This window comes from Eublepharis macularius, chromosome 1 (assembly GCF_028583425.1).
Source record: "Eublepharis macularius isolate TG4126 chromosome 1, MPM_Emac_v1.0, whole genome shotgun sequence".
In the NCBI taxonomy this organism is placed as follows: Eukaryota; Metazoa; Chordata; class Lepidosauria; order Squamata; family Eublepharidae; genus Eublepharis; species Eublepharis macularius.
The window spans coordinates 86020290-86040500 of record NC_072790.1 but is presented as its reverse complement, the minus strand read 5'-3'; the positions used below and the strand labels follow the sequence as shown (position 1 = coordinate 86040500).

General features: G+C 36.6%; 1 protein-coding gene across 6 annotated transcripts in view; it reads left to right on the top strand.

Moving 5' to 3' along the window:
* The window catches only part of EPHA7 (EPH receptor A7), a 241926-nt gene that overhangs the window by 5369 nt on the left and 216346 nt on the right, over window positions 1-20211 (top strand). For 5 of the 6 annotated variants that reach the window (XM_055000378.1, XM_055000369.1, XM_055000362.1 and 2 more), the window contains exons 2-3: window positions 20-84; window positions 6256-6925. In XM_055000378.1, coding sequence (XP_054856353.1) covers window positions 20-84; window positions 6256-6925 — 735 coding nt within the window. Of the gene's footprint in view, window positions 1-19; window positions 85-6255; window positions 6926-20211 lie in introns of those variants that run through there. The other variant, XM_055000395.1, reaches the window with a different exon arrangement.

Here is a 20211-nt window from a genome sequence, read left to right as displayed (position 1 = left end):
GAAGGTATTTTTTTTCCAGTAATATTGTTGGATTCTAAAGCACAACAGACGGAGTTGGAATGGATTTCTTCTCCTCCCAATGGGGTAAGTAGATTGTTAGCATTAAAGTAAGTAATATATTCCCAAACCTAATATTTAGGTTTTTACAGATAGTTTAAATTAAGTATCTCGCCTACATTTTGTCCAGCAATTTTAACCGGCGCCTATATCTTCAAAGTTTCTGTTTGTGAGAAAAAGCATAGTCATGTTAAAGCATAGAACAGTAAAATAATTAGAAGCATCTTCTCAGATTCCCAGCAAATAACCTTTATTATCTTAAGTGGTGTACTCAAAAACTTTATGTTCTTATTCAGAACACTGTCACCTCTAATGTGTTTATTTCTGAGAGAAAGCATTGCATCCTGTAACCATAGTTGGATTGAGGAGTTTCCCTTTGTGATTCTGAAAATATTTATCATATAATTAAATTTTGTAGCATATGTAGCATGTATATTAATAATATAAGTGGTCCCAAAACATCTGCGATTGTTACATAGGCTGCAATTCTAAAAGCACTTTCTTGGAAGTAAGCCCCTGTGAAGAAAATAGGATTTACTTCTGAGTAGACCGGCTTAGAGATGGAATGCAAATAATATTTAAGTATTAAAAAATTCTTGAAGCAGTGTGTGGGTCTGAAACCCAAAACAAAGCAGCAGTCTATATACTTAATTTTCACTATGTTTCCAGTATACTCAACTCTTGATCTTAACACAACAGTGATATCACCATTACAGTCAGGCTAAGGACCCATTCAGACCAAGCCAAATAATTATGCCCATCACCTCTTTAGAGAAACAACATTAAGAGAAGTCAAACTGTGATTTTGAGGAATGGCTCTTTTAACATGGTTCAAAGACTGCATCATAGGCTGGGATTAAAAAAATCAAATCAAATAAGTTCTGTAAATGCTTTACCAGATGAAGTTTGATTAATTTCATTGGGATTTATGCTGCCACAGCACTTTAAAAATTGTGTTGCCCATCATTTACAATAGCTCTAACTCATGCAGGTAGTTTGAATGGATGTGAATAAAGGTTTGCAGGACAAGCCTTTAATCCAAAGCTTATAAAGAAATCTGGAACCAAAAGAGCATGAACTGTGAGTGTGGATACAAAAGTGTAACAAATCCTGTAAATGAAGAATGGAAACCTGAAAGTGTCTTAGTTTAAAAAGCAAGAATGTAAAATCAGTCCAAGCACATAGTGGAAGTGAGTGGTTTTCAAAACATATGTAATGTGAGCTGAGTGCTTCAGATCGGCAATGACTTCAGCATTAGTATTTTGTGTTGTTGGAAGCCTTTTGAGAAAAGTGTTAGAAAGAATAACTTGAAGTGGATTGTAGTCCATCTGTGAAGTAATGAAGACATATCCATGTATTATTTTAAAAAAACCCTGAAATGTTGATAGGAGGTTTTAGGACTTCAATTGAATAATGGATAGTGGTGTAAATATACATTAGAAAGATTAACAATACTGATTCTAAGTAAATAAACCCATTGTTATGATTCCTAACAAAAAGAAATGGTGAAATCTATCAAGTAATTTCACTATGGTAAAAAAAAGTCAACCATATACATTTCAATAAAGTATGTTAAAAAAAGAAAGGAAAAAAAGGAGAAGTAGAATAAAATATTTTCTCTTGATTGGGGGAATCTGGTGTTAAATGAAACCTACACAATGCGTTTGACTTCTGATAACGTTGATGGAAAACAGATAGAACAGGTTAGGTAAGGTATGGTTTATCAAGGAACTCTCTCTGTCCTGTACAACCTCATGTTAGTTCCATGTGGTGACTTTCCCATGACCCAGTTCTTCCAGGGAGACTTATGTTTTGGCAAACTAGTCAGTATGGTCCATGCCTTTTGTGTATCCCTGGGATAAAATAAAGATGGGCAGTTTCTGCATTTATTGCCTTTGCAATGTAGTTGCGATCTACAAATTCTTAGAAAAAGAATTTTAAATAAATTTTCAAACATCTTGAAAAATGGGCAAGTTTTGAAGAATAAGAGCTCATTTAAGGGCTGTTGCCGAAGTTTGTGAAATGTACAAAAGTCTTATTCATTGATACCTGAATGAGTCAACACCCCCCTTCCATATTTCTGTAATTTTAGAAGTATCATGCACACTTCTTGCAGTTATCGATATATATATGAAGTCTGCATGTATAACATTTTAAAATAGTTTATCTGAAGGTAGTCGCAATCTATCTCTAACTTGTGCTAGGGGCAGACAGCAATTCTTGATTGTACTTTATTTCTAGACATTACTTAGATTCAGGCTTGCAAACGTGTAAAGGTAACTGTTACAGTTGCTACTTGATGTACAAATCAAAGGATGAAAAGTCTTGGTATAAAGCTGTTGCATATTCAAAACTTCAATGAGTTTTCAGTGTAGGAATGCCTTTGAGGTGTGTTTCTTTTACATCCTAATAATATTTTCACTGTCACTCATAATGGCAATATTGGAGTATTGCAACTTGCAAGCAATGTCAAATAGATGAGGACTTCCCATATTAATTACATAGGCAGTTTGGCCTACAAATCAGTGCAGATGGATCTGAATTGGTTCATTTCTGTCAGCTTTCACTTCATAGACTTTAATATAGATGTATTATCATCATGTTCAAGCTGTGTAGTTTTTGCATAGTTCTTATTTGGTTATAGATTTTAGTGTGAAATCTTAAATTAAATGGAAGGTCAGAAAATGGATCACTTTAATATCACTGGATTTGATTCCATTCCACTTTTTTATCATACTTTTTTACTTTCCTCATAATCATACCTGAAAACAATAGTATTAATTTAGGTTCCCTATTTTGCTTATGCAAACAATGTTTTCAGACTAGCAGGATATAACCTAATTTGTTTGCTTGATCATGTATACTAGTTTTGCTAGGGGAAGAGGCAGTAGCTTAGAAGTGGAATATATCCTTTGTGTTCAAAACTAGCTTCAGTCTCTAATATCTTTGCTAAAAGGATCTAGGGTATCATGATGAGAGAGCTATTGCCAGACAGCAGTGATGTGGTAGATTAGCCAATAGTTTGACACTGTGTATAAGGTAGTGTTGTATGTTCAAAAGGCCAGGTTTTCCCTTTTTAAATAAAATACTGTGTTCCAATGAGCAATTAGCTCAACTCACTAAAGGAATGTTCTGTATATTTCCTTAAGTTTACATAATCATACCATGCATATTCTAACATAAATTCTGCAGTACTTTGAATTTTCATTTTACATTTACAACTTCTGTGCATTTTAACATTTACAGCCATAGTATATTTTGTGGTAATAAGTTCCAGCTTTGGTTCATCAGTGTCTGATTTTCTTGGAGCAATGGACCAACACTAAAATGATCTCATTTGCTGTCAAGTAAATTAGTGAACTATATTGTGTGCTACATGGCTTTGAGAAGCCAGCTTCCCTGTTGCCTTCCTTGTATAATAGTGAAACAACAGTTGAAGGCCAGTGCAGATGGAATACTGGGTGATATCTCAACCATGGTTAGGAAATCAAGAACAGGCTGCAGGATACCTCCCTAAGTTTCTTCCTTCTCATCACCATTCTGGCAATCTTGGTTAAGAAGAAACCTGTTACTATTAATGATTAATTATTGATGCTGATATAAAACTTAGCTGCAGTTATGACCAGTAAGCAAATTCAAGCCACAAAGAAGAAGGGTTGGTATGTGGGGGGAGGGGATCATATGACCCATATGTAGTGATCTCTGGCCTTTTCCAATCCCCACTTCAACACCTGCTCAATGTTGAGTATATCAGTGATTTTATTGATTTCTCTAGCATTATTGATATGGACGCAATGAGATTCACAAACTATAGTAGTTGATTTTTCAATGTACTGAAGTGAATCCTTAGTGTATATGGTCAAGCAAACTTTTCAATACAACATTTTCTTGAAAAAAATAATTTCTAGTACAAAGATGTGCTTATTTGTTATAAGGAAAGTCTGGGCTATATTATGCTGCCTTCCCTCCATAAGGAAAGTATATAGGTTCTGATTTCAGTTATAACTATATATATGTTATAGATAATATGGACAGCCAAAAAGACAAATAAGCGAGTACTAGATCAAATCAAGCCTGAATTCTCCCTAGAAGCTAAAATGACAAAACTAAGACTATCGTACTTTGGTCACATTATGAGAAGACAAGATTCTCTGGAAAAGTCAGTAGTGCTAGGAAAAGAGAAAGACCTAAAACGAGATGGCTTGACTCAATAAAATGAAGCCACGTCCTCCAGTTTGCAGGATCTGAGCAAGTCTGTTAATGATAGGACCTTTTGGAGATCTTTCCTTCATAGGGTCGCCATAAGTCAGAGGCGACTTGATGGCACATCACATACACGTGCATGCACACGTGTGCGCACGTGGTAAATATGGCTCTAAGCCTTATTTAAATTATTAGACTGATTTTTGAGGAAAATAATTTGTTCGAAAGAGTGACTTCATAGATAAATTAACATAATTTATCATCAATAACAAAGTGGTAAATTATTATAACCCTGTGAGATGAAAATTGCCTTCTAGCACCACAGATATGTGGTGTACTCATTAGTTGCGCATCATATAATATTTTTAACATTGATGGAACAATCCTAAACAAGGCTATTCAGAAGTAAGTCGCATATTCAATACATCTTATTCCCAGAAAAGCATCTTTAGGATTGCAGGATTGTTGCTTCATTTTCTTGATTTGTTATAATAAAAATATTATTTGGGGGTTACAAGTTTGATGTATCCATGCAGCTTTGTTTTCTCTTATATTCTTACCAAAGTTCATATATTTATACTCTTAAGTAATTTTATTGTTGAACTGGAGGCCTTAATTCATACAAATACAGTTTCTCATTTGCTGAAGTGTAGATTATTTTAATGAAGGCAGATGAATGACTCATGAGTCAGGTCATTGAATTGTAAATAAAATCAAGTAGGACACTAGGTGAATAAAAAAAATGCGGAACATTTTTCTTTTAGTCCAAACTGTTTAACAACCATAATTTAGAAAAAAGTTATTTCTGTTTCTGATCATAAGATGATAAATCGAGGGCTGAACATGGTTAAGCATTCAGAATTATATGTAAGTACTCAGAATTTCTGTTCAGATTCTAATGTATGCTGAAGTAGTGAATGAAGGTTGCTGTCACTGCCGTAAACTAGCAGGTTCTATCATTTACTTACTGTTAGATGTACTGTGCATGCTTCTTTTTTGTGTGAAGGACCTATTCTTTGCACCTAGGAATTTTCCATGGTACGCATTGAGCATTTCCTTTCTCATAGAAAGTTGCAGGGAAGTTCCTGCCCAGCAGATTGTAAATGCTGTTATTGGGGTCTTTTTAAAATAGATTTGTATCCTTTTGAAGATGTTTTCATATGCAAAATTTCTGTTGACTTGAAGGAACAAAGAATCCAGTTACTTGAATAGTCCCATGGGCTTGTACATAATTTTAACATAGAGGATTGTGAACATTTGCCTTTATTGAATAATATAATTCAGAGGCTGTGGGTTTTGAACAGGAGGACTACATGTGTAACATTCATGCACTCCACAGTGCTCATTAAATTCCTCCTGACAACATTCTTATAGCAGTGTATGACAAGCTGCTTTAGAAAACTCGGAAAATTTGTACATGTTTCATAGGCCAGGATTCAAGTCGGTACTGGACCTCAGCTCACAAAACAAAATATAATGTAAGAAAAATGTATTTTACTTTAAAGCCTGTGGAAACAATAGCAATATTAATGTTTAAAAGATCTAGATTAATCTATTTGATACAAATGACACTAAGGCAATTTAACAACACTTTTGCATTCATACTGGTTTTGAACTTTCAAAATATATCTTATTTCTTTAGTTCTTGCATCATTAATTCTTGTAAAGGTAGGTTACTCTTATTTGCCTCAAATGACAGATTGGTTGAGCTGAGAGAATGACTTACCTAAGACCAATGAGTTCATGCCAGACAAGATTTAATTTATGAATGTCTTGATTTATCACTCAGTAAGTATTGTAGCTACTGTGTCACACTTTTGATTTTTTTCTAGATTTTTTTGATCAGATGATAATTCATCATTATTTTAATTCATCCTATGTTTAATGCTAAGGAAGACTAGAACATTGATATATTAAATGTATCTTTTACTTGATAATAAAAACACTTTGTTATCTAATATGATAAGCATTATCATCGCTATTTCTTTGTTTTAGTGGGAAGAAATTAGTGGACTGGATGAAAATTACACACCTATACGAACATACCAGGTATGCCAAGTCATGGAACCTAACCAAAATAACTGGCTTCGGACTAACTGGATCGCAAAAGGCAATGCACAAAGGATTTTTGTAGAACTGAAATTTACTCTAAGGGATTGTAACAGCCTTCCTGGAGTCCTGGGGACATGTAAAGAAACTTTCAACTTGCATTATTATGAAACAGACTATGACACTGGCAGGAGTATCAGAGAAAACCAGTATGTAAAAATAGATACTATTGCAGCTGATGAAAGTTTTACCCAGGGTGACCTTGGGGAGAGAAAAATGAAACTTAATACAGAGGTGAGAGAGATTGGACCGCTGTCCAAAAAAGGATTCTACCTGGCTTTTCAGGATGTAGGTGCCTGCATTGCTTTGGTTTCTGTCAAAGTATATTACAAGAAGTGCTGGTCTATTATTGAGAACTTAGCTATTTTTCCAGATACAGTGACTGGCTCAGAGTTCTCTTCCCTAGTTGAAGTTCGAGGAACTTGTGTCAGCAGCGCGGAAGAGGAGGCCGAGAACTCTCCTAGAATGCACTGTAGTGCAGAGGGAGAATGGTTAGTACCTATTGGAAAATGTATCTGCAAAGCTGGTTTCCAGCAAAAAGGGGACACATGTGAACGTAAGTAGTATAATACTTTACATATTATTCTTCAGTAGAAATTGCATTGTAATTTTTTAAAAAAATTTGATTGAAAGTTTTGTGTTATCTACTTAGAAGCTATGCATCTGGGAATATATATGCTTCACTCTAGCTAGCGTAGATGAATTGAATTCGGGGGCGGTCAAGAGTGGGATGTTGCATTTTGAAAGTGTATGAAACAACCTGTACAGAATAACTTTACCTTTCCCAATGGTGTTACATGCACACAGTGAACATGTACATAATAATATCTTATGTAGAAATAGGGTGAAGATATTCCTTACTTGTGGTTCTTGGGAGACAATATCATTGACTTTCTTACGTCTAAGTGTTACTTGCCTTATATTCTGTAGACTTATTTGTAGGAAATTACACATATGCTTAACCCAATAATATAATTTGGACTAGCTGATGAAAATCTATAGGGTTTGATTGGATGCTTTAGGTTTCTGGAATGCAGATACATCACATTTTTTCTACAAGCTTTCCATTGGTAGATTTTGTACATTACTGAGGTGTAGTTACTTTTGGACCTTTTCAGGGCTGAACAAGTTTTATAACATTGAGAAAAGAGACAACAGGAATGAATGCATTGAAAAAGGAAATGACATTAAGAATTGTGATGTGAAAACCCTCCATACAAATTGGTTAAGCTTTTTGTGTCCTGGTTCTGCTAGATAATATTCAAAATTACTTTCTCCTGTCATCAAAGCTTATTCTGAAGGTGTTCTCCATTGACTTTAACTTATTTTTTTTTAAAAAATGACTCTCAGTGGAGCAGATAGTCTTAATAATAGTAGCAGTAATTTTATCTATATTTAAAATACGTAGAGAAATAAAAGTTTATACACTAAAGATTGTTGGTAAAATGAGTATTTGGTGCTCAGAATTTAAGTAAATAGTTAAATAGGCCTCTTAATTTCAATCTCAGTGATGTTGACAAAGGTATTAAATTATAACTTGAAGTTGAGTGTAGCTGGGTGTTTGCAAGAACATTTCTTTTGTTTGGCTTGCTTCCAGAGCGACTGCTAAGAGAATATGCTATGTTGGAAGTGATCCAGTTGTTCATTTTATTATATTTTTGCTTCCCCTCTTAAAAATATGATCCTGTAAAAATTTTTAAAATTTTATTCTTGATCCGTAGTGCAGTAATCTGTATTTGAAGAGCACTGAGAGATAATAGGTATCTCCAGTCTTGTTAAAGCTGTTAAACTGTTTGATGTTGGAAGGACATGGACTGACTTGCTTTTTTAGTTGACTGCTCTAGTCAGATCGTTAGGATTTTCTGCTGTGAAAGTATTAATGATCAACCATGTGGTGACTTAGAACTGGAAGAGTGACACGTTCACTTTGACAGAAACTGTAACTGAATACGATAATATGTATGCAGTTGGATATTTTGTTATTTTTGGACTTAGTGGCATATCATGCAAGAACAGATCTGGAATGTGATTTCTTAACCTATGCATGTCTTTCATATTTTTTTAAGAACTCCATCTTGCAACCATGGTGTGTTGAACCCTGTAGGTTCCTTTCATAGATATTTATCTAAAAGTTAATGTTTGTGTTCCAGGTTCTGGCTTCCTGATCCTGAATGCATTGGCCCTGAGCTGCCATTCTTTTGGCATAACAGCATATCTGTGCAGGGCCAATTGCTTCTTGTGGGAAAGAAAGACAAACCCTGAATTTAGTGCCCTCACCTCTGGAAATGCATGATTGATGCTCTCTACTTTAAATAGTTGTGATCTAGCATTAGGCATATGCATGTAGTCTCAGGTGCTGAATTAGGTATTTCATTAGGTGGTAGCTTTCTGTGTTTATTTTGTGAACAGAAAAATATTACGGATTCATTCATTGAAGCACTATGTAGCAAAACTCTTGAGGAGAATTTATATAAAACTAAATTTATATCTTCTGAGCTGTTTGTGGTTTTGTTCCTTTTGCACTCATCTAATTGGAGCCATTAGCCTTTGGTGGAACTTTCTGTCTGTGGAGAGCCAGGCTCAGCAGGAATTGTTATCCTTTTGCTGGGCCTGTAAGATGGAGATGTTCCGCCAGGCTTATGGTGGTTGAGGTGGGTAGGCTGTGGTTGAGATGGGCAGGCTGTGAAATTGGCCTCCTGCCACGGGGGGAGGGTAACCCCCCCTGTTTTGCTAACATCTAGCAGTTAGCCACCCAGCCCCATGGTTTGTTGTTATTGCTGGATCGTGCAGTATGTGTGCCGCTGCCACTATCTTTTAGAAATCGCTGTTTTATTGATGTTTTAAGTTGGGTTTAAACTAAATTGTTATGCTGTTTTATATTTGTTATACTCTGCTATGAGCCCGCTTGCAGGGAGAGCAGAGTAGAAATATAATAAATAAATGATGATGATGATGATGTCAATAGGTTAAATGTTTTTTGTTGGTTGCTTAGCATCATTTTTTTCATCAATTAAAATTAAATATATTTACATTTTTAGTATAGATTCCTGTTTAGTACTTCCATGTATAAGTTTTGTTAGTACAGTAAAGAAACTAATTCAGATTTACAAAAATATAAGAGATACTTTCTGACTGTGTAAATTCTCTTTGCAGTGTTTTAATATGTGTTGTATATTTAGACAGGAACAATAGTTAGGTTAAAATGCATGAGAGGATTTTTGTAGGTGGGGAAACATTGAGAGGTGCTGATATAATCCATATTCCATATGTTCTGTGTTATTTGAAAAGGGAAATAATACCCATTTTCTCTCACAAAGCTATATAATATTTCATTTGCTAGGAAGCACTTCTCAGTGTGAGTGAAATCTATATGAAAATTAATTTGGCATTGTGTCTGAAAATTCAGACTTCCAGAACAAGCAAAACTGATCCACTCTTCCATTTAATTGCTTCATACATGGGAGAACATGTAATGGGGAGGGGGCCCCATTACATGGCTATGTGTTAAACAGCATTTCTCATTGTATAGTATGCTGCACAATGTTACTGTTTTGGAATATCACAGTTACCAAATATATGTTTGAAACTTGAATTACTCATTTATTCATAAAAATGAGTAAATATGGCATTAGTGGTTTGTTTTATAGCCAATGTAGGTATTTGTGCTAAATAAAGAATTTCAGGATACTGCAGACTGAAAAGGAAGCACTTGGTTAAAACATTGCCATGGCTTGATTAATGTACTGATAGGTAAGCACTAGAGATTGGCATGAACCGAAATATGAACCAAAATTCAGCACAAACTGGGCCGGTTCGTGGTTCGAGAACCGGTGGTTTGTCAGAGCCCATTTCTGATGAACCGCCACGAACTTTAGGTTGGTTCGTTTGGTTCATTTTTTGTTTCGTCTCTGCAGAGAGCCTGGCGCCGATCAATCAGTTTCATAGACAACAGGGGATGAATTTCCTGCAGACTTTCTGCTCGCCTGGAAGTAACCTGCTGACCCAGAAATGACGATTTGCTGACCTGGATGTGATGTTTTCACTGACCAAACGAACCGGTTCACGAACCAGGGCAGGTTTGTGAAAGCTTCTGGTTCATGAAATACAACGAACCACAAACCGCACAGTTTGGTTTTTTTGGTTTGTGCCCATCTCTAGTCAGCATTATAATTTGCATTTGGTAGGAGCAGGTGTACCCCATCACCTCTCCATACACGCTATGGATTGGGATGCAGAGACAAATGTGCACAGAAAATGTATTTTTGTGATTCTTCCCCTTCAAATGAACATGTCTCTGGGTTGCATGTTGTGATTCTCCTCTATGGATTTTATTCTGTGGCCATTTTTCTCCCCAAGTGGTTTTAGTTCTGGTTTCAAAGCTTGGCTATGAAGAAAAAGGAACAGGAGCTGGAAGGTGGCACATTTGCAGGGAAGAACTGGGGAGAAATTGGTGTCTAGAAAAGTGCTGCACTCCCTCAGTTCTCCCTTGCAAGTGTTTTCCCATCTGTATCTTTCCTGATATGGTTGCTGTCTTGCTACTAGAATCAGGCATTTCCAATTGTTGCATGAATCTGAAGGAAAGTTGATGGTCCCTTCCACACTTTAATATTACAGTTAACATATGTGTTCTTGTCCATGCTAAGTAATCATTATTTTAGGTGCTCTATTTCAGTACCTTGTGTTGGTTCCAATGTATTTCTCTGGGCTCCAGAATTTCTGCTCTCAAAATTCTGTGTCCTCATCTTCCCACTCCTGTGGCAACCCAAAATTCCCCTCCCTAATGCTGCTCCTGGACTTCTAGGACAACATTTTTGGAAGAATTTTGGGCTGCAGTGGTAGGAGGGAAATGAGATAATCATGCTTCAAGGATCTGTTCATGGAAATGCTGTGCTGGAGCCAAGCCAAGACTGAAAACATACTCTTTTCAGATTCACTTGAATGTGAGGTATGGATGGAATATAATTCCCTCGGATTGGGAAATCAAACCCCTTGGGGGAGCTAGGAGTAGACTTGGTTTGAAAGAGCAAAAACTCCAGAAAAATGTTTTTTTTTCATACTCAAGTGATATGGAAGTTTCATTTAAACATTTTTTATTACAGTGCTGTAGAAGGTCTAAGATTACATAAATTCTTAGAAACATTGTTTATATAGTATATCTATGCATGTATGTGTGTGACTGTCTCTGTGGTGCACCGAGGAGGGTAAAGGTAAGACAGGAATAAGTAATGCATCAACATATTCAACAGCAAAGTTGAAGGAAAACTTACAGTAGTGGTGATGAGAAAATCTATTCACAAAAGTCTGTAAGCATTCCATGCATTGATTGTAGGATAAAACATTTATGTGATGAATATTTGCCTGATTGGATGTAGCATTCCAAACCTCATGTGCCAGTGAAAGATGAAATCATGTACTTGCTTTCACTCAGCTGTCAGTCTATTTGTATTGATTAGCTCAGGAATTCTAATACAACTCTCCTTTTGCCTGAGAAACCATGGAAATTGTGCTCTCTTTGATCTCTATCTAGGCCTGAAGCTACTTTTATATTTATTGCCACTTAAGACTATAGTGTAAAAATCAATTATTGCTACCTCACTTTTTGCATTAATAATACATGCTCTTAATGTTTTTCCTCCATTGTACAAGTCTTGAACTGGAATGGTAGCCTACTTGATTAAAACCAGTACAATGCTCATAGGATGTGGACATGTAGTCATTAAACCTGAAGGGTTATGAATTAAACTGTTTCCAATTAATGTACTGAAGTAGACCGAATGGAATATCTCTGTTTGACTTACTATGGAATAGTTGTAGCTGCTTTTCAGAAATGGAGACTTTTTATTTTATATTTAACAAACTTTATTCTGTAAGTACTGGAATATAGTTTTTAAAATTAAGGATTTCATGGAATTTTGTAAATGGAAGGACTCAGAGAAGCCATCTGCTTTAAGCTATATGAAAATTCTTTAAGATTTCATTAAATTCAAGGAGCCAAATTCTTTCTTTTGTGGAGACAAGACATGGCCAGGTATGCATGGGTTGCATGGCACATGCACTGTGGCTGAGGAATGAGTAATGGTGCCTAGTTCATGCGCAGGTCAAGAATTTGATTGGCTGTGCTAAGTGAGGCTAAAGTTCATTTCTTTAACACTTTATATCCTGTCTTTTTACTTAAAAAGAAAAATCTTGAAGTAGTTTACAAAAGAATAAAATACACAAAATATAAAAAAATAAACAATATTATATTATCAGACCACAAATTAAAAACAAAACTAGCAGAGACAATAATATAATCAAGGGTTATCTGCAATATACTATAAAGTATGCCTATTGGAATAGTGCCTTCACCTTGCACTTGCATTATAGGGAGGGGAACTCCCTCAACTGCCACAGTAAAACATGGTTCCCCCCGTCCTTATTTACTATTCAGCAATGAGTGTTTTGCTCATCTTCAGTCACTACCATCAAGCTGAGATCATACCCATTAATATCAAAAGATGCATGAAGGAAATTCAGTAGAGCTCTGAGTAATACTTACTTTAGTATTGTGCGTAGAAAGCTGCATTTCAGGATAGCTCTTTCTGAATCAGGTGATGTAACAGGGGAAGGACTTGGGCCCTTTTCACACAACCATTGTAAAATGTTTTGGCTGCTGATTACTAGTGGATTCTTTGTGCCATTTCAGACACAACTGGTTTGACTAGTTTTTTTATACCTGTTCACACAAAGTCACTTAAGTTGCATTTGGAATGTGGGGTTGAGCCTTTTTTTAAAACCCCTTTCTCCCATTCTGTAATTTTCTCTGTGTTTATGGGCTTGTTTGTTTAGCCTATTATAATCTAGGAATGTGAGTAATTTTAGTAGTGTTGATGAGGATCTTCAGTCCGGTAGTCCAATCCAGACCTGAATTCATTCAGTGCTTCTAGAAAAACCGTCTTGTAATTGGCTGTTGTGGGTTTTCCGGGCTGTATTGCCGTGGTCTTGGCATTGTAGTTCCTGACGTTTCGCCAGCAGCTGTGGCTGGCATCTTCAGAGGTGTAGCACCAAAAGACAGAGATCTCTCTGAGAGATCTCTGTCTTTTGGTGCTACACCTCTGAAGATGCCAGCCACAGCTGCTGGCGAAACGTCAGGAACTACAATGCCAAGACCACGGCAATACAGCCCGGAAAACCCACAACAGCCATCGTTCTCCGGCCGTGAAAGCCTTCGACAATACATCGTCTTGTAATTCTTAATTCTTTCTGATCCCTGCTGACACTGCAGAGATATCTGCTTCAAATCTGTACCCTTACTGAATGTATAAAAATGTAACCTTTCCTAGAATAATACCGTTCAGTTTCTTTGCTAGGTAGGTAAAGGTAGAGTCCCCTGTGCAAACACCAAGTCATTAGTGACCCAAGGGGGGACGTTGCATCACGACATTTTCTTGGCAGACTTTTTACAGGATGGGTTGCCATTGCCTTCCCCAGTCATCTGCACTTTACCCCCAGGAACCTGGGTACTCATTTAACCGACCTTGGAAGATTGGAAGGCTGAGTCAACCTTGAGCCGGCTTCCTGAACCCAGCTTCTGCCAGGATTGAACTCAGGTTCTGAGCAGAGCTTGGGCTGCAGTACTGTAGCTTACCACTCTGCACCACGGGGCTCTTCTTTGCAAATTTTGTTACTATTTAATAAAAGTTTTCAACTATACTTTTTAGTGAGTAGAATTTTCTCCCTTTAAATAAAGTTTGGCATTTATTCCATTGTGGACTTGGATCCTGTCACTGCAGTGTCAGTGCTTTCTTCCTCTCATGCTTGGCATTCCAGTTTGAAACACATTGGAATAGTGCAAATAGAAGTGCCTAGTGTAAGAAGAAGCAAGTTTCACAGCAGAGGACTGCCTTCACAGCATCTGGAAAAAAAGTGGAACAAAAGTATAGGATGGGTACAACCCATAAAGCTCAGTGGTATATGTAAGAAGTCCCATAAACATAATTGTGATTGCCTTTTTTCATTGTCCCTTTTGTATTTTTCTTTCCTCTTTTTGTTGTTTCCCTCGTTCAAAATTTAGATTGCAAACTCTCAGTGACAAGAGATCTTTCTTTTGCTGATCTGTAAAGTACCATTTATCTTGATGGTGATACAGACATGGCTATAACCATTTGTGTTCAGCAAGCATGCTAGAATATTTTTATGATTCCCAATAGTCAACCTTTGCAAATACATATGGAGGATATAGACATATATGCTGCCTAATTATAACCATACTAGTAGTTTTATTGGCTGTACTATAATATTAAAACTTCTGATTCACGGTTAAAGCAAAATATATTAACACAGTCTTCTATAATCCTGGATTAAGAGAGATACACAACTAGTTTGATGTAGGTGGTATGCTACCACTTAGAATAAGTGTTTAGGTGGCCTAGACCAGCTGTATTTTCATCATAACAGATTCAGAGAGCCAGTAGTAAATGGTAGTTAGAATGTAGACATCAATAGTTGTGGCATTGTACTGATTCTTCACCCACCTCCAGCTTCAGTGCTTGCATGCATTTTAAAAAAAGTATTCATTAAAATTCAGTGGATGTCATACCGCTTGCTACCAGTCCAAAATGGAACTTGGAGAATATTGAGGTTGATTGATGGACATACTCTGAGAATAAACGCAAACAAGCTGCTTAGGTTTCATGTGCACATGAAACCCGTGTTCCATAAGCCTAAAGAAACTTTTGGTAAGATCTGATTTTTAATCTACTAAGGTTGCAGCCCATTAAACCTCATTTATGGTCTTTACATCTTCTTTCTGCCTCCTGGGGCAAAATGCAGAAGTCATTTGATAATTTTTCTTTCAATGACCATCCAGCAAATGAAGTGGCTACTATGAAATCCAAGCACTTTGAAATGACATAATATTATTAAAAACCATTATCATGTTTATCAACCAGGATCCTCTTGTGCACTATCTGAAGAGTATGTCTTTTAAATAAAGGCCATTTAACGGTAAGAAAACCAGCATTCCATTCTGCCAGCTTGTGATTAACTGGCTGGTGTGTTTTACTGATTTATTCTACTTGTGGGCTTGATAGTTAGAGAGTTAGTATATCTAAATTCTCGAGTGAGATACCAAATATCATTTGACAGTGCAGTCCGAAATGGAGTCGCACCCTTTTGCATCCCTTTTAAATCCCTCAAAGTCTCCTTCATGCCTCCTGAGGCACGCAGCTCACTCTCATGTGCTGCTGCTGGGCTTGGTGCTTGAGTTAAAGGACGAAGGAGGCTGTGTAGCAAATTGGCTCCTGGATCTCCAGGGTGTTTTGCTTTATGGAGTCAGAAACAAGAATTCAAGAGCTGGGAAGTGAATCCTCACTTTCCAGAGTATAAATGCCAGCCTCTTGTTCTAACCCAAGCCTCAAGCCCTCTGGGTTTTAACAGACAGAGGTCTGTTAAATAAGAGGCCTTCATTTTCAAGTTATTGGACAATGGAATCGTGGACCTCTTCTTACCCTAGTTTGAAAAATGATGCCATAACATAGTTACTATGATGTACTGCTTATATAATTCTCTGCACCAGCTTGTGAAACCTGCCCTCCTGATAGGAAGAGACCCATCAGTGAAATGTGTCTGGCATCTGATTCACAGATAAGTTCAGGAAGACATCCTGGATGATACAGAAAGCCACTGAGAGATCTTGTGGAAAAGACAGAATAGTACTTTACCTCTCCCAGTTGGTACACGTTGCTCATCAGACTAACTAAAATGATTTCATTGTTGCCTGACATCCGATTGAAATGGGTGTTTGCCATTTGAAACAGTTCCACTGGAAAATTTGAGTGGTTGTATAACCTCAGTAGCATTATATCCTCAGAGGAACTTACATAAAATAAATGACACCTGAAATATGTAAATTGTTTTTTTTTACATTGTAAAATAGCCTCTTAAGCTGAGCTGAAACTCTTCTGCCCTTCTGCACACACATGAAGACATGGAACTGTCTTATGCTAATTCAGGCCCTTAGTCCAACAAGGTCAGTATTGTTTACTCAGACTAAAATCAGCTCTCCAGGGTCTCAGACCTTTCATATTACCTCCTACCTGATTCTTTCCCTGGAAATGCTAGGGATTGAACCTGGGATCTTCTACATGCCAAGCAGATGCTCTGCCACTGAGCCATAACTCCTCCCCTGTTGCAGACCAAAACACATAACAGAGAGTATGTCCAGAATACAACCATTACAAAGAATTGAACTCTAACTACCTCTTTATTCCACACTGGCCTGTATCATGGTATACAGAGGCTATAAAATATCCTGGGAATCTGTCCAGAAACTCAGAAGATCCTCCAGTTTCCCACTGCAAGTTGGAATCTGGAATTAGTGAAGCTTTATTCCAATGCGCTCTTATTTCCTATACTAGGGTCTCAGGGGGGTAGAGCATTTTTATTCTTTTTCTTTACTACTACAAAGTAGGCTCTAAGATGACCACCAACCTGTTTTAGTCATGTTCATCCCAAGATTGGGATGACTGATGCTCTAGCCATCATCCTTGCCACTTCCTTTCCCCATATTCTCTGCTATTTCAGGGTATTGAAATCAGTGGTTTAGAATGGAGTAACTCTTAGGTTTGCACTGTAAGTTTGGCAAGAGGGCAACTAGAGCAATCTAGGAGCCTCAACCACCACTTTCTTTCCAAACTGGGACAGAATTTTGACTAAACTGACTGTGGAAACTCTTCATGGACCTTCTAGAAACCACCTAAATCCAGCAGTTTCTGGGGTAGGCCAGCTTACTTGGTACAATAATGATGCCAAGGTTTAATATACTATTTAATAGTATGTTATTCATTATTCTATGCTTCATTGTTCCATGCTAGAATTATATTTTTTAAAATGCACTATGAGAAATATGATGCTCATATGGCAGAATTTGAGCTGAAATGATACAGGATTTGGGGGGGGGCAATTCTCAAATGGGATAGACATATAAGCAGGAACATTTTTAAAGATCTCTTAAAGTATAAATGAAAAGAAAATGCACACGATCGGTTTTCCTATCAGAACTTCCTTGTTTTGTAGTTCTGGAATATTTGTATCTAATTTTAGGAATGATATACCATTCATTATTCATTACATTGAAGTAGATAACATGCCAGTCAAAATGGAGTCAGCCGAACATTGACATTGATTGATAGACATGCTCTGGAACGATGCACGTGCAATCTATTTAGGTCATTTGAGCATGAGGCCAGTGCAGCATAGTTCCAAAGATTAGAAAATAATCCTTTCCCAGAGTTATCCCCGGGTATGTAAAATTCACTTGAAACGACAACTTTTTAAAGCTATTGTCATGCATTATGAAGAACGTCTATCTTGATCTGGCAAATACTATCAAGATTCTTCTGTAAACTGAGAATTTACATAAAGCATAGGATGTCTGCATATTGCTTTACAGTGATTATTTTCATATGCATGTTTAAGTAGACTGTTTCCATCATGCTACTATAAAGCAGATCAGCTACTGAAATTGTATGCTGGTGTTGTGAACAGCATACATTTCACTGTGAGTATTGCATTAAAAACAAGAGGAAAGGAAAAAATATTACACTAAGAGGCAGAGTTTCAGCTAGTGGTTTTATAAATGCAAACATTTATGCTCACCTATCACTGTGATAGATTTGGCCTCTTAACAGTTAAGGTCTCTTCGCTTATGATTCTTGGAAAGAGGTGGCACCTCAATAAAGATGAGAGCCTCTGGTACGCTGTAGGTCTGATCATTATATGAGAATCAGTAGAGATGTACAACTGTTGTTACATCAAGTTAGATTTTCATCAAGGAACACTTGCTTTTGTATGACGGACATCGTCAGTAGAATTTCTTCTGAATTAGTTTGAGATTGAAATTCATCATTTCCCTGAATTAGTGGCATTATTATGCTACAGCATACAAAGATCTATATTAAGAACAGAATAGAAATTTATAGACTATAATTTACATCGTATCTTCTTATGTGAATCTTCGGTCGTTGGAGATTAATGGTACAGATACAGATTACTGATACAGGTTAGCTTCCCCTTTCCAAGTTAACTTGGCTTTTCTGTGTCATACATTCAACTACTAAGGCAAAAGACTTTACAAGTGTAGTAATTCCAAATATTTTAATTAACTTGACTGGCTGGAGCAATATTAGTAGTGTTAGAGGCTTGTACTGTGTCCTTTTTCATCTTCTCTCTACAGACCCTTGTGTACCTAAAATTTCTTAAACTCCTCTGGTAGGCTTTGATCTACCTTTTGGGAGTCACTGTGATTATTAAAACAATGAACAAAAAATACTTTTGGAATTCCCTTCAGTTTCAAAAGTAGTGTGATATGCTGTAGAGGGAAAAGGAAAGCAATATGGTATAGACCGATCTTGTCGGATCTTGGAAACTAAGCAGGGTCGGTAGTTGGATAGGTGACCACGAAGGAAGACCCTGCAGAGGAAGGCACTGGCAAACCACTGTTGCTTCTTGCTTGCCTCGAAAGACCGTTACTGGGGTCCCTGTTAAGTGGATTGTGATTTGATGGCACGCGTGCGCATGCACACACACACACACACTGTAGGTGGTAATTCATGAGTAATATGGATATAATGTAAAAGTTGTCGAAAGCATAGATCTGGTAGGATAGAAAGAAACTGTTTTATTCTGGTTTATTTAGCTCAGTGTTGTCCATCTTGACTGCTGGAACTCCTTAAGGTCTAGGGAATAAAGTTTTCTCCGTGCCCTGCTATGTGAGATGTTTTGTATAGTAATGTCAAGAAGATTACTCTGAGTTACCCTTTTCATTGCCTTTGAGAAAGTGATGTGTATTATGACTTACTCACCTCCCTTGGGCTGCTTACATTATTCATACAGCTGATAAGTCTCTGCTTTGGAAACTATAAGAGTTGGCACCTTTATAGTAATTATCTGCTAGTGTAAAAATGCTAGGATTAGATTTTTTTTAATTTTTAAATTTTATTTAAAGAAATAAGAAAAAGAACAATTAATAGTGCATGGAACCTTATTCAAAAAGCTGTTAAATACATCTAAGAGATTATGTTTAATATATAATAATAAATTGAATAATAATAATAAAGTAGAATACTTTAGAATAATAATACATTAGAATACTTATAAATAATAATAAAATAGAATTGCATACAAGATATAATCTAGGACTAGATCTTGCAACCATTCATTATGCAAGAACCCTAACAAGCTTAAAGGACAGAGTGCAGAGGAAGCTCTGCTTACTGCCTTATAATTTTTTTTTAAAAAAATGTGTTTTGTCTGAAATGTTTCAAAACAGAAGAGATGGTATCATATATTGGCATAAGTTTGCTGTCTTTAATATACACTGCATATTTTCTGCAGTACCTGAGCTGCATCTAGTTCTAAGTTTGATTCTAGCCTATGCCAGATAAAAACAATTGTTTTTGCGGTGAATTTCAGCAACCTGCGGCTGCGGATGTAAAATTTCCAGAAATTCCAAAGCCTAGGGGACCAAAATACAATCGCCAACTTTTGTGGAAGAGGGGAAGTCTTGGGGAAAGATAAGAATATATGCAATCTTCATTTCCCGTCAAAGCTAAACACTGCTTCAATGACTTAAAATCCATCATTTATAACTTAGTGTATAATGTACAGTTTGGCACATTTATGAAATTTAGAATTATAAATGCCTTAGATTTCTGCAAGCAAAATGCAAATATAGACAGTTTTGAAAGAGTTACAAATGGCTACACCCTATGCTACATTTGCAGATGTGTCGTAATTTTTGCCACTTGAGAAGAAAGATAAAATAAACGTTCAAATTAGAAAACATTTTGTGTAGTAAACAAA